Source organism: Impatiens glandulifera, chromosome 2 (genome assembly GCF_907164915.1).
Source record: "Impatiens glandulifera chromosome 2, dImpGla2.1, whole genome shotgun sequence".
Lineage (NCBI taxonomy): Eukaryota > Viridiplantae > Streptophyta > Magnoliopsida > Ericales > Balsaminaceae > Impatiens > Impatiens glandulifera.
In genome coordinates this window covers 63,114,085-63,128,656 of record NC_061863.1, presented here as the reverse complement: position 1 = coordinate 63,128,656, position 14,572 = coordinate 63,114,085, and the positions used below count along the sequence as shown (strand labels likewise).

At 24.0% G+C, this 14,572-nt stretch overlaps 2 protein-coding genes across 2 annotated transcripts; both read left to right on the top strand.

Annotated features, from left to right (window-relative positions):
- Positions 1–5,706: 5,706 nt before the first annotated feature.
- Positions 5,707–6,069, top strand: LOC124925171 (non-specific lipid-transfer protein-like). Its single transcript, XM_047465141.1, has one exon. The coding sequence runs from the start codon at positions 5,707–5,709 to the stop codon at positions 6,067–6,069; it is 363 nt and encodes a 120-aa protein (XP_047321097.1).
- Positions 6,070–13,172: 7,103 nt separating this feature from the next.
- Positions 13,173–14,048, top strand: LOC124925170 (probable CCR4-associated factor 1 homolog 11). The gene is made up of 2 exons (XM_047465140.1): positions 13,173–13,895; positions 14,007–14,048. The coding sequence occupies exons 1-2, from the start codon at positions 13,173–13,175 to the stop codon at positions 14,046–14,048; spliced, it is 765 nt and encodes a 254-aa protein (XP_047321096.1).
- The last annotated feature ends 524 nt before the right edge of the window (positions 14,049–14,572 follow it).

Genomic DNA, 14,572 nt, shown 5'->3' with positions numbered 1-14,572 from the left:
ATAAAATTCAATATAGAATAGAGAATTGAAAGATTCTATGTTTGGATTTGAGTTATTTTAATAAGGGTTATTTTTTAAAATGATTTTTTACTTAAAAGTATTTAAAGAATATTAATATATAATAAATATATTTATTTTTAAAATATGTTAGAAGATATTTTAATATTTTTTATTAAATTGAAGAAGATAAATAAATAAATATTTTTTAAAATAATTTAAATAATCTCAACCAAGTAAGAGCCAATATCATTTTTTTAATCTGAACGTATAACATCTTGGTCAGTGTTGTACAATTTGTTTGCGTCTTATCTCATAAACTCTATTGTGAGATGAAGTCTTCATAATATTTAATCTTCTTATAAATTTAGTCCGACTAACAAAATCACTAGACCGAAGATCAAACATGTCTTTATCTGTGACATTTCTACATATAACAATAAAATTAAGTTCATGATATATTGTAGGTAAACTTTTGACACTACATCAAATGTTGTCTTAAAAACTCATTGAAGAATCATTCCCACAATGAATCTAAACTGTTCACGAAAACTTTTCTACATAGGATAAATTCCCTTCCAAATGTTATACCCGCTAGATAATAGGTATTTTGATTAACCAACAAAACCAATCATGACCATACTTAAATCTGATTATTTATGCTCATAGACTATTAAATTTCGTTGCAAATCTAATATACCATTTTGATAAAAAAAAAAAAACATTATTAAAAAAACAAGATCTTAAATATTCAGACCTCCTTGATCTTTAAAATATTTTATCTTATCCCATTATCCCAATTAACTAGATGACAAAACGATGAGTTAGAAGATCTCATTGAAATTTATACATTATTCTCTCAATTTTCACCGTCACACTTTTAGGTGGAATGAATAACGACATCATATACGTGTACATAGATGACAACACACTCTAAATGAGGATTAACTGACCCTATTTCAAAATTATTTTATTTTTAAGTTTAGACAATTTACATTTATTTTAGTGATTATCAAGTCCAACAGATATTAACAGACATTACATCGTAATTTAGCGCTTAATGATATACTAAAATATGTTGACGAAATACCAAAAATTTATTGTAACACTAAAAAAACATATTAAATACCAATAATTACAGTAACAAATGAAGGAGACACTTGGACTTAATGTTAAGAGTTTAAGCTTAACAAAAAAAATGAGCTAAAATGTCACTAAATACACTCCAAACATAACCGAATTAATCATTTAAGAAAACTAATAATATTATAATTCAAAATATTAACCTATAACAAATATTAAAAAGTTAGAGTTAATGAGTTATTAAAATTTATTTGTATAACTAGCAACTTATTTTTTTGCTGCAATTTAATAAAAAAAAAATGCTTTTCTAATAATTAGTAATTTTTTTTAATTTGGTTTATGAATTATAATATTTTTAAAAAATAATAAATATTTTGATTGATAATTGAAATAAAATGAATAAAAGAAAAGGTGATATTTGATACTCAGTTATTTATGTAACTATTTAATATTTTAATGGATAAAATCTATGTGATTTCATGGAATTATCTTTGCACATGAAGAGGATAATATTGTAATAAAAAAAATTAAAAATTCTTTTATTACAATATTGCCAGAGGCAACCAAACGAACGGTATACATAGAGTTATTCCCGTTATTTTTGAGTATTAATGGATAGGAATTCAAAAATATATATAATATAAAAAATCTTAAAAATTATATGGATGTTATTCATTCTTGAATCATGTCCCTTCGATTGGATCATGACTTGTGACCAAATAACATATTAATTATATATAGTGAGATAAATCTCAATAGGTCCTATCAATTTTAAGTGGATAAGCAATACTACATCAACTAGCATTTAGCCCGTGCATTTGCACGAATAATAATATAAAAATAGTAAAAAAAAATTACGGATAACATTTTTTATTTTATTTTTAACCGTTTTAAGTTTATGGGTGAGTCAACCCACAATCCGACCCAATTATCCATTTACTCAACATCATTATATATTAGTTAGTTAAAAAGTTGAACTTATATTAATATTAAAACGTCCCGTGTTTATCAAATTTGGTGTTGAATTTAAAATATAAAGTCTTTATAGCTTAGTTGGTTAAAAAGTTGTACTTGTTTTGTTAGGTTGCAAGTTCGAAACATACCTCTAGCATTTTTAATTTTATTTTTAACCGTTTTAAATTTAAAAACGGGTCGACCCACAATCCGACCCAAGTATCCAAATTAACCACAGCTCTCGACCCGGCAATCCGGACACTTTAAAAATTAAGCATCATTATATATATATAGATTTTACGTGGATAAACAATTAATACTGCTTTTAATTAATGATTGCTTACATATTATTTTTTTTTTATGTAAAACTGTTTTAATAATTTTTAATTTTATAAATTATAAATATAATTGATTAGTTATTTCAACTTTGTTTATAAATTAGTATGACAATATAGGCTATATTTATGTAGGAAGATCACGTTACTTTATAATTTTTTAAAATATAATTTATAATTTTTTTTGTTTTTTATAAAATATGGCAAAACTTACGTTTACCGGTTTATTTTATCTATAGTTTTTTTTTTTTTTTTTTTTTTTTTTGTAAGTTCACACTATTTTTTTTTTAAAATTCGTCGTAACTTTAATTTCTAAATTTGTCCACACTTGACGGATTTATTAAGATTAAGTCCAACTCAATTTCTTTTTTTAAATACGATACCACTAAAATTTTCTATTTGTTTTAATATTCACCTTAAAAACTATAATTTTTGAATCCTTCCTTAATTTAGACATAAAAATCTATAAGTTATATATCTTATTAGTATTTTATTAAAAACATATAAAAGATATTTTTTAAAACTTTCAAATTTTATATTTAGTTATTGATATAAATATATAGAATAAAAAGTAATTTTAAGATATTATGGCTCTTTACATTTATACAAAATTAATTCTTCAAATTATTGAACTTAGGAAAAGTCAAGATAAACGCTTTCTTCTTTGTTTGTCGTTTGTTTTGAGTGTTATTTTATATGGACTGTTTTTAGAAATTGATGTATATGCTTGAAACTGACATGTGTATTACAAACATATAGATTATATGTTATTATATATAACTAGGTCAAATCCAAAAATATAATTGTTAAACTTAATTATTGATATCATTTAAAAAAAAAAATATAATATAATTGTCTAAATAAAATAAAAGGGAACAACACAATAGAATTAAAAAATCTAAACACTACTGTACTTTTAGTTCTTGATAGAAAGAACATTCCACTAAGTAAAAAGAACACGTCTTAATTTTTTTATTCTAAAATTATGAATTTTTATTAATCAAGTTAAATGGAGTGGACATATAACATGTTAATAAATAAGTTTGACTGATAATTTGAGCTTTTGGAAACCAAAAATTATAAGATCTTTTCTATGTAACATGATCTAAATATTTATTGAAAATAATAATTTTTTTCACTTTTTTATTTAAAAATATTTAACCATGTTATTCGTATTAAATTAAAAAAAAAATTACTTTGATAATTTTAAAATATAACTTTGATTGTATTTGTAATAAAATATTATTTTTAGAAAAAGGTTAAACTCATTGAATTACATGAATCGTGTGTTGGATTGCATGAATTGTAAATATGAGTTTTTATTTTTGTTTTTATTTTTTGAAAATTAATTGGATGGTCCATAGGGTGCAACTTTTATAGAGAAAAAACCTCGTATTCATTTTAAATCAGTATTTTTGTCATAATAATTGTATAAAATTCTAAACTAAAATGTGAGAGATGATTGTGTTAGTATTAAATATGAAAGTTATGATTAAATTAAATTAAGCTTTTTTAAATAAAAAATAGAAAAATTAAAATTTTAATAATTTTATATAATGTTAAAAAAACTTATTAAAATTTTTGTTAAATATTTTTTTTATTAGAATTTTTATAAAATAATAATTTTAGTTTGTGTTTTCAAATAGAAAAATAATTGGGGGAGAAAATTTAGGGAAGAGAATGAAAAAGTGAATGAGCAATCTAATTGGATGAAAAATAAAAAAATTTTCTTTCTCTTTTCTTTTTCCTTGCATTTTTACCTTTTTCCAATCAATGAAATAATATCACCTCATTTTCTCTCTTATTCTTACCTCAAATTTTTTCTACATATCACTCATCTTTCAAATAAACTAATATATAAAAACAAAAAAGAATAACAATACTACTATCTAACCATAAATCAAAATTTGAGATAAAAAAGATTAAGCTTAAGAATAAAATGTTGCCTACTCCAAATTGGGAAAACTTGATGAAATGACCAAAATAATGATATCATTTCGAGAAATGATTAGGCATGATAAAGTTGGTAAAAATGACACTTTTGGACGAAAATATCTTTTTGCGTCACGCAACGGAGGATAATGTATGTAAAAATAACCTAGCGTGACGCAATCATGTTTACAAAAATAACCTAACGTGACACAATAATGTTTGTCATTCCGACGCGACGCAACATTGCGTTACGCAAATGAGTATTTTTGTCTTTAAATAGGTCAAAAATGTCATTTTTACAAATTTTATAACTCTGATCATTTCCCAAAATTATGTAATTATTTAAATTATTTCGTCAAATTTCCCCCAAAATGATTTCCCCCAAAATGAGAAGATCACTAGTTAGTAAACATTGCTTTCATTTTGGCAAGTAGTTGAGGTGGTCCATCTAGTCAAGTTCCAACTATCAAAAGGACACAAAATTGAAACAAAGGAAAATCATAAAGTTTTATTTATAATTTTCAAATAAACTAGTTAAGGTATAAATTTATTTTAAAAAAATTCTAGATTATTTTGAGAAAATAATTATTTTTGTTAATTTTTTAAAAATGATATTAATATATTTTTTTTAATTTTTTAAAAATATTTTAGTTAATAAATTAAGTGATGTAATTAATAAAAGAATAAAATTAAGATTAAAAAAACAAACAAGGCCTAGCTAATATATCTTATCATTTAAGTTATCAAATAAAACAAGGTATTATTATTTTTATTATATATAATTATACTCATAACGTAGTTCTTTTATTTAAATAATTCCAATTGTTAATAATATATATTAAACAAAATTATTTAAAAACAACATACTAATTATCCAAATAACCAATAAACAAACAAGGTTTGAGTTTAATATCCTTAATCAATCTTACTATTTATAAAATATCCTTCATTTATATTAAAAATTATCACAATATATTTTTTATCCAAAAATAATTCAGTTTTGAATTAATTACATTGAAGTGTTGGTTATTAAAAGTGCCTAAAGAACCAACTTATCTCACAAATTAATTAATCAATCAATTCGCGGGAAAATTTCTCAAATAATGTACACTTAGAAGGAAAATTTAGTTACTAACAGGTTATTACATGTCATTAAACTCCAAGATTACATGATCATAGTAATAAATATAAGGAAAATCAGATGATAAACCTAATCAGCAAATTATATAAGGAAAAAAATAAGCTAATAATTAATTTGATCAATTTAATAATACCAATTTGGTTTCTAATTTCTAAAATCACTATCTCATCCCCTGCCCACATACCACTATACATGGAACATCGAATCCTCATTGCATTCATCATCCTCTCTTCTCAATCTATATATAATCTCAAATTAATCAAAATGGAGAAAAAACAGCAACTTATTATTATTGGTTGTATGGTAATAATAATAGCTGCAATAGTTCTTCCTATTGATGCTGATGTTGTCTGCCAAGACATTATCCCTTCGTTGCTTCCTTGTTTAACCTATTTGACGACGCCAGGACCCGCACAACCGAGTCCCAGTTTCTGTTCTGCAACTGTAAGTATAGCCGAAATCGCTCTTCAATCTCAAGCCGACTTACAAGGAGTGTGCACATGTTTCAAATCAGTTGCAGATTCAGGATCCTTCCAAATTAACTTTGGCAACGCCAAAGCCATCACCAAGCTTTGCAACTTGCCTCTTAATATCCCTATCGACCCAAATGTTGACTGCAAAACGTAATATCTCATTATCTAAGACTTTATATTTTAAAATTTAGCACCAAAGTTGATGAACGCAGAACCTTCTTAACAATATAACTTTAACTTTTTTAAATATATATATATATATATAATTAATGATGCTTAATTTTCATACTTGAGTCGGATTGTGGGTTGACCCGCCCATAAACTTAAAACGATTATTTACGTTTCAAACTTGCAACCTAACAAAACAAATACAACCCTTTAACCAAGTGTGATTGAGATATAGTTTAACGAGAGATATATAATAGACCGGTAACAATTTAAAGTGGTTAAAAAATATAAATTAAATATTTGATTAACCAAAGTATGAGGTCATGATGCTAAATATTAAAAAATATGAATCAGATATTTGATAGATTAAAGGGAAAGTATAAGATCACGAGATGAGAGGTTCATTGAAAAAAATACGTGAGGAAATGAGTTGTTTTATTCAAGAGCGGAGCCAGAATTTCAAATCTATCTAGGCTAAAAATATTTTCAAAAAAAACTAATATAACACAAATTTTTTTAATTAGTTCATGATATATTAAAAAATAAGAATCGTTTAAGCACAATGAAATAAAACATGACCTCAGAAAAATAAAAATATTGAAGAAGGAAAAATAAATATCTTAGACCAAAGAAACAAAAAAAAGCATAACATTTATTGTTGAAGTGTTGTGATTTACGATTTTTTGAAATACAATATTCATCTTGATAATTGAATCTAGATTTGAAGCAAATTCAGATCTAAGATACTCCGACAACATACGTTGATATGACCATATTTTAAGGTAAGTTCGTCTAATTTCATCATGATGATTTACATTATGTCGCCACATAAAAATACGCAATCAAGGACATCGTTCAAGATTAGTTTTATCAAACTCAATTTTTTGAGATTTAAAAGGAGATTCTAAATTATCATCGTAAATTACTATATTTAGTTCGATTGGTTCAAATAATAAAGGATTATCAATTCTTTGCTTAAAAAAAATAATATATTATTTTTTCTCTTTCTCTCTAAATTTGACATTAAAAAAGTTGTTGAATTCAAGATTCTCTTGTAAATATATTAGATACTAAGAAAATTATTATCGAAATATGAATAATATAAAAACGATTTTCAATATAACTGAAATTATACAAACTTAGTGATACAATAAATTTCAATCTAAGTCGAAAAAATGCAGTACTCTATTTAGTCAAGTCCTCTATTTAGTTAGGTATATTTTTTAAATTAAGCTGAATAAATTATATATATAGTTTAATGGTAGGTAATTAAATTTAATTAGGGATAATAAAATATAGCCTCTTTAATTAGGAAATGATATATATTATTAAGTGAGTTATTTATTTAGGAATTAATAAATTCAAATGATTTTTAAATTATGAATAAATATATTATATAATTGTATTCAGTTATTACTTATGTATTTATTTTTAAAAATTAATAAATATATTATATATTACTATGGTGGACTCTAGGTTAATTATATTGAAATGAATAAGGTATGAAGTTATTTACTTATACATTATATAATATATTACTATGAAGAAAATGGAACTCCGGATTACAGCCACTCAAGGTATCATATGACTGATGCTCTCTTAATAAAATGTGAAAATAGTGTTTTTTTTTTTTAAATATATTATTCTTGATTTATTAAGAGTTTTAAATATTGAATAAATATTATTATAATTTTTATTTATTTATATTTTTATTCATGTGTATCGCACGATAATTTTCTTAATTTATTTTAATTATGTTTGTCTTTAATTTTGTAGAAAATAAAGTTTATTTTAATTATGTTTGTCTTTTATTTTATAGAAAAGAAATAATATATATATATATATATATATATATATATATATATATATATATATATATATATATATATATGTCAAACATGACATTGCTTAAGCCAATGTTTTAACTAGGGATGACAACGTGTACCCTATTCGTTGGGTAGTTAAGTACCCGTCTCCGAACCCGATTTTCATTTTACTATCTAATTCCGATCTCGAACTTGACAAGTATCTCTATTTATATAATTGTATCACATCACCGATTTATTGGGTACTCGACCCCAACGAGTATCTCATTGCCCAATTAAAATATGAATTTGTATTTATTATTTTCTAAATATACTAAATATTAAAAATACAAATGAAAATATTACTTACATAGTTATATAAAAAATTAAAAAATATAATAAAATTGTTGAATTATATATTTGATGTTCAAACTAGAGAGAATATTAAAGAAAGTTGAAGATAAAAAGTAAATAATGAGTAGAGAGAAAATATTTTGTTAGTAAAGGAAGTGAAGATTATAGAGTCATGAAAAAGAAAATTTAAAATAATGTTGCGTGAAATGTGGAATGTGGAATGTGGAATGTGGAATGTGTTTATGAGTAAAATAAATGATATAATTATTGTAAATTTGTAATGAGATGTAAAATTTGAAAAATCTTTTTAAATTTTAATATATATATATATATATATATTAATATTAATATTTTGGGTATCGAGTTTCAGGTTTGGGTTCGCACACTCACATCTATGATCCCAAATCTAATTGGGTAATCCTTATCACTCTCATCCCCGAGATCAAACCCAATTTAAAATACCTGAATCTGACCATCTCATACCTACATGTATCGGGTATACGAGTACACATTCATATTCCTAGACAGTGGCGGACCTAAAAGGGGGGCCTTGGGGCCCAGGCCTCCCCCAACCTTAAAATAATTTGTTTTTATATATATATATATATTTAACAAATAACTCTTAGTCCAATTGGCTTTGAAGCTGAACTTGATCCAGAGGTCAGGTGATCAAACCAACCTTGGCCTCACCTTTAATTTTATTAAAATAATTATTATTTTATACTCACAATATTTTCTAATATACAAATATTTATAATAATATTATTTATTTTAAAATTATATTTATATAATAATTATACATTATTTTTTATTTATTTCAATATAATAATACAAATTACTTATAAGAGTAAATATAAAAATTAAAATAATAATAGTTTTTATATTTCTTAATTTTAAACTATTTCAAAAATTTATAAAAAAATATAAATTAATATTAATAAACAAGTTAAAATAGTTACATTGGTTTTGTTCAATATTTAAATAAAGAATTTGATATATTATTTTTATATGCATTAACATTCTATAATAGTAATCTCGAATGTCTATTCACTTGATAATATATGTTTATCACGTTTTTGTATTTTTGTTCTTATTAATATTTTTTATTTTTTTATATTCTCATAAAATTAGGCTGAAACCTATTAAATTAGTTTTTTATATTTTTTATATAATTAATTTTTTTTATGAATTTGTTTTTGTGTTGCATTTGATAAAAAATTTTTATTGAGAATTACAAGTGAGTTATCACTTTGCCTACAAAGAGGAGATCAAAATATAGTTCAAGCCATGTCATTGATTGCGAGTTCGAAAAATCAATTACAAAAATTTATAGAAGATGGATGGCATGATATTTTGGACCAAGTTAACAGTTTTTCTCAGTTACACTCTCAATACTTAATATAAATGAGCATATGATAATTGATAGCAATGGTAGGCGAAGAGGAAAAGGGGAACTCATCACTAATCTTCATCATTATCGTGTGGAAATCTTTTGTCAGGTATAATAAATATTATTTCTTATTTATTAATAGTTATTATATATTATCTATTATCTACTAATATTTATTATTTAATGCTAGGTTGTTGACTTGATTATGCAAGAAATGAATAATCGTTTTTCAGAAGTTAATACAGAATTACTTGATTGCATATCATGTCTTAATCCTAGAAATTCATTCTCCAAATTTGATATTCGTAAACTAATTCGTCTTGCCAAACTTTATTCCAAGATTTCACAGGCAGTGATTATTTATTTTTGGAACAACAACTTCGGGCTTACTTATTTAATTTGCGGGATGATCCTCAATTTTCTTCAATTGAAGACTTGAGAATTTTTGCTCAGAAATTGGTTATAACAGAAAAAACATATAGTCTTTCCATTGGTTTATCGATTGATAGAGTTGATTTTAGTTTTACCAGTTGCAACTGCATCTGTTGAAAGAGTTTTTTCCGCAATGAAGACCGTGAAGACTAATTTGCGTAATTGAATGGGAGATGAATGAATGAATTATAGTTTAGTTGTATATGTTGAGAAAGATATTTTCTCAACAATTGAAAATGAGCCAATATTGCAATATTTTCAACAAATGGAACATCGTAGAATAAATTTGTCTTCTTTTGTACCGACTCATGGACAAGAATAATTTAGTAATTGTGCTTATTAGTATTTTGTAATTGTGTTTGTTAGTATTTTTATGTAATTACCAAGTAAAATTTTAATTAAAAAATGCATTTATTTGATCGCCAAAAAAATGCTACGTTATTTGGCCCCCCGAGAAAACATTTCTGGGTCCGCCACTGTTCCTAGACCCAATTCAGGCAAAGGCTAAACCTAATCTCCAACACGTAGGAGCAAGCCTACACCCATGCCCTTTAGTTGGACCCTAGACGTAAGGGTGCCCCAAATGTTAGTCAATGGATCCACAACGCAGGTCCACGACCCGTGACTTGAAAGTCTCCCTTGAGCAATTCAAATCTCATCCATCTTCTCTAGTGCAATAGAAGAAAACAAACCCGATAGACACTCACATTTTTTACCTTATATTTTATAATTTTAAATATATCAGTCATATTCTAAAATTTTTATATAGCTCATTACGTGGAATTAAAATAAATAATTGTTTTGGAAAAGATAATATATCCATTGATTTTGGAGCATCTCTAAATAAAAATTAAATATATAAATAAATAAACAATTATATAAAATAAAACTAGATTGGAAAATACCTAGAATTTATTTTGATTTTATTTTCTGCCTTATAGTATTTTAATATTATATTAATTTTATTTATTATCTAATAGGATGGGAAGAAAAAAGAGCACAAGGAATATATGTACGACACAAATACTTTTGCTAAAGGATCTGACATAATTTAACTTAAGCATATAGAGGTTGTTGTTATGTATAGGGTCCAGGTCAAGAGTAAAAGGTAAGGTTTTGAAAACCGTTTCAATCATCAACCCGTTTTTTTGGGCGAACTTTGGTTCAACCGGTTGAACTACTAGTTGGACCGGATTTTAAATTTAAAAAGAATAATATAAATATATTGGTACATAAATGATATATATAATATATATATATATATATATATATATATATATTATATATATATATTCAATTAGACATGTACAAAATTAATCAAATATTTTTTTTAATATTAAGACATTTTTTAAATTTAATATATTTTCTGATTAAACATTAATTCAAAAAGACATCCTTAAACGTATAAATTAAAAGAGATATTAATTTAATAATTTATAATTATATTAAAATAAAATATAATATATATCTTTATTTCTATAAATTTAATTTAATAAGTAATAAAAAAATTGAAGTACAATTCATCTCTTATCTCTATAAAAAAATACAAAGAGAGAAAGAGGCAGGAAACAAGAAACAGACTATAAAGAGTACAAAGAGAGAAAGAGGCTGGAGATTTTGGAAAAACTTTTTTAACCGGTAATTTTCGGTTCGGATTTTCGGTCGGACCAGATTTTGACCGATTCAAAAAGTATACGTATTAAAGTAAAAAATTGAACCGCCTCTTTTACCGTTTCACGGTCCGGTACGATTGTCCAACCACTTATTTTAAAACTTGGTAAAAGGGATAAAGAAAAGAGAAAAAAAACAGAATTTTAAGCATTAAATGAGTATTTTAAAATTTTATTTATTTTATAGATAATATATATTGAGATATTATATATTTATGATATTAAAATATTATATATTTAAGAAATATTTTATTTAAAATATTGAATATAATATAGCTTTATATTTTACTAATTAATAATGTTTCCTAAATTTATGCATATCATTAATTTTCATAAACAAAACATAAATAATAACATAAATATTTTTTTATTTCTTGCTCTCTATTATCTCTCATTAAGTTTTAATTTTACTTTATAGTCGATTGAATCGATAGTGGAATAAAATTCGTTTAATATTTTACAACAACCCTATGAATTTTCATTTCATATCTTCTACCAATTCCTTTAATTAATATAAATTTTACAAAAATATTAAATTTTATAAAAAAAAATCAAACTTTTCATATAAATATGTGTTAGATAAAAAAAGATAAAAATAAAGAATAACTTTCAATAAAACCATATATTATATAAATAAATAAAATATGTGTTGAGTCTATAATATTTTGATATAGTTTTGCAGATTTGTACAGAAAAATTAGTAGAAAAAACTATCAATAAAAAAAAATAATATGAGAATATTTTTTGTCTTTGTTAAAAATATTATTTATAGGAGTTTTTCTAATTATTTTAAAAATAATTTAAAACATTCAAACACATAAAATAAATAAATAAATATAAATTGTAAAACTAAAAAAAAAACTTTTTTAAGCGTAGAATAATATACTTACAAGTATCTAAATCAATTTACATTCGGTCAAGATTTAATTAGGTATACCTCAATAATTTGAATGAGTTTAGATTTCCTTTTTTTTAGATTATTTTATCTCATTGGTTAATATATATATATATATATATATATATATATATATATTATATATATATTATTTCTCTTGTTCTGTTAATTAATATTTAATATATTAACTTCACTCTATATTATAAACTATTTAATTAAAAAAATAAATTAATCATTAAATTTAAAATAAAAATGAAATAATATATTTTTAAATTATATTTAAAATTTTCTATAATAATTATAATATGATAATGTAATAAAAAAATTTAAATTATTTAATTTTTAATTTTTTAATTCAAATGATTTAATTTATTAAATTTAAAATAAAAAATAATAACAATATTTTAGGATTAGAATTAGGATTACGGGATTAAACTTAACTATATATATGAGATGTTTTTGAATCAATTAGACATACATTCTCTTGCAAACTAACCTTCTTTTATTTCTCCACTTACAAGACTTAGTTCTTATTCCACGATTATGGCTTTCAACAATAGAATTCGTGAAGTTTGGAACTATAATATTTGTGAAGAGATTGACATGATTTATAAAATTCTTCCTTTCACACCGTTTATGTCATTCGATACGGAATTCCCCGGCACTATCTACAAGCCCGATGTTCCAAACTATTGTCTTTCGAGTCTACCTCCTGAGACTAACTATTTTTATATGAAGGCCAATGTAGACGCCCTCAAGTTAATCCAATTTGGTCTAACATTGTCAACTTCTCCCAACCCTTCTTCCGGATCCGTACATTCGTTTGTGTGGCAGTTTAACATAAAGGATTTTGACGTTGATTTAGATGTTCACAACTCAGACTCTATAGCACTTTTGAAGAATCAGGGTATTGACTTTTCAAGGAACAAAGTAGATGGTATTGATTCAGAATTGTTATTCTCTATGTTGACAGATTGTGGGGTGTTGGGCTCTAAGATTCCTCGCGCTTGGATCACTTTTCATGGTGCCTATGACTTTGGATTCATTGTCAAGATTCTAACCGGAAGTCTCCTTCCATCAAATCCGATCATGTTCATGGTTCTAGTTAGACAAATATTTGGAGAATCAGTTTTCGACCTCAAACACGTTATGAAATCTTTCAATGGACTCTACAGTGGGTTAGACAAATTGGCGAATACTCTTCAAGTGGAAAGAAGACCGGGCACTCAGAGTCAGGCTGGTTCAGATAGTCTTCTTATAATGGAAGTATTTTGTAAACTCCGACAAGATTATTTGGATAAACTTCCCCCTTCCAAAATCAATGGATTCAAAAACATTATTCATGGACTTAAATTATCTTTAATTTATTCATATCAGCTTCAACCTCAACCTCATTATATTCTTATACCTCTTAAATGATTTATTATTAATCATATATATATATATATATATATATATATATATATATGGTAAAACTCATATTAATAATTAATAAAAATGAGACATTTTTAATGTTTTTCAATGTTCAATTATATTATTTTTTGAATTCATGTATATATTACAAAGTCCGTAACTATATATATATATTATTAACAAAGCATTGAATCGTTGACATTACAAATAATTACATATTTTCATGTTTATGAACAAATATAGTCTTTGTAAATTTTTTAATTTTAAATATTATTAGTAATTAAAAAATTCATGGTGGTTTGTTTGACTGAAAATATATAAGCCATATATTTATAGGGTTTGTTTGATTGGTTTATAAGAGATATAGAAAATTAAAATCAAGAATGAGTAAAACAAATATTTGAATTGATATTTTTAATAAATAATAATATAAATTTTAACAAACTAATTTCCTTATTTAAATAAGGAGAGATTATAGGGGGAGAAAATTAAAACACCATCAAACCAATTAGCAATTAAAAAATAGTTAA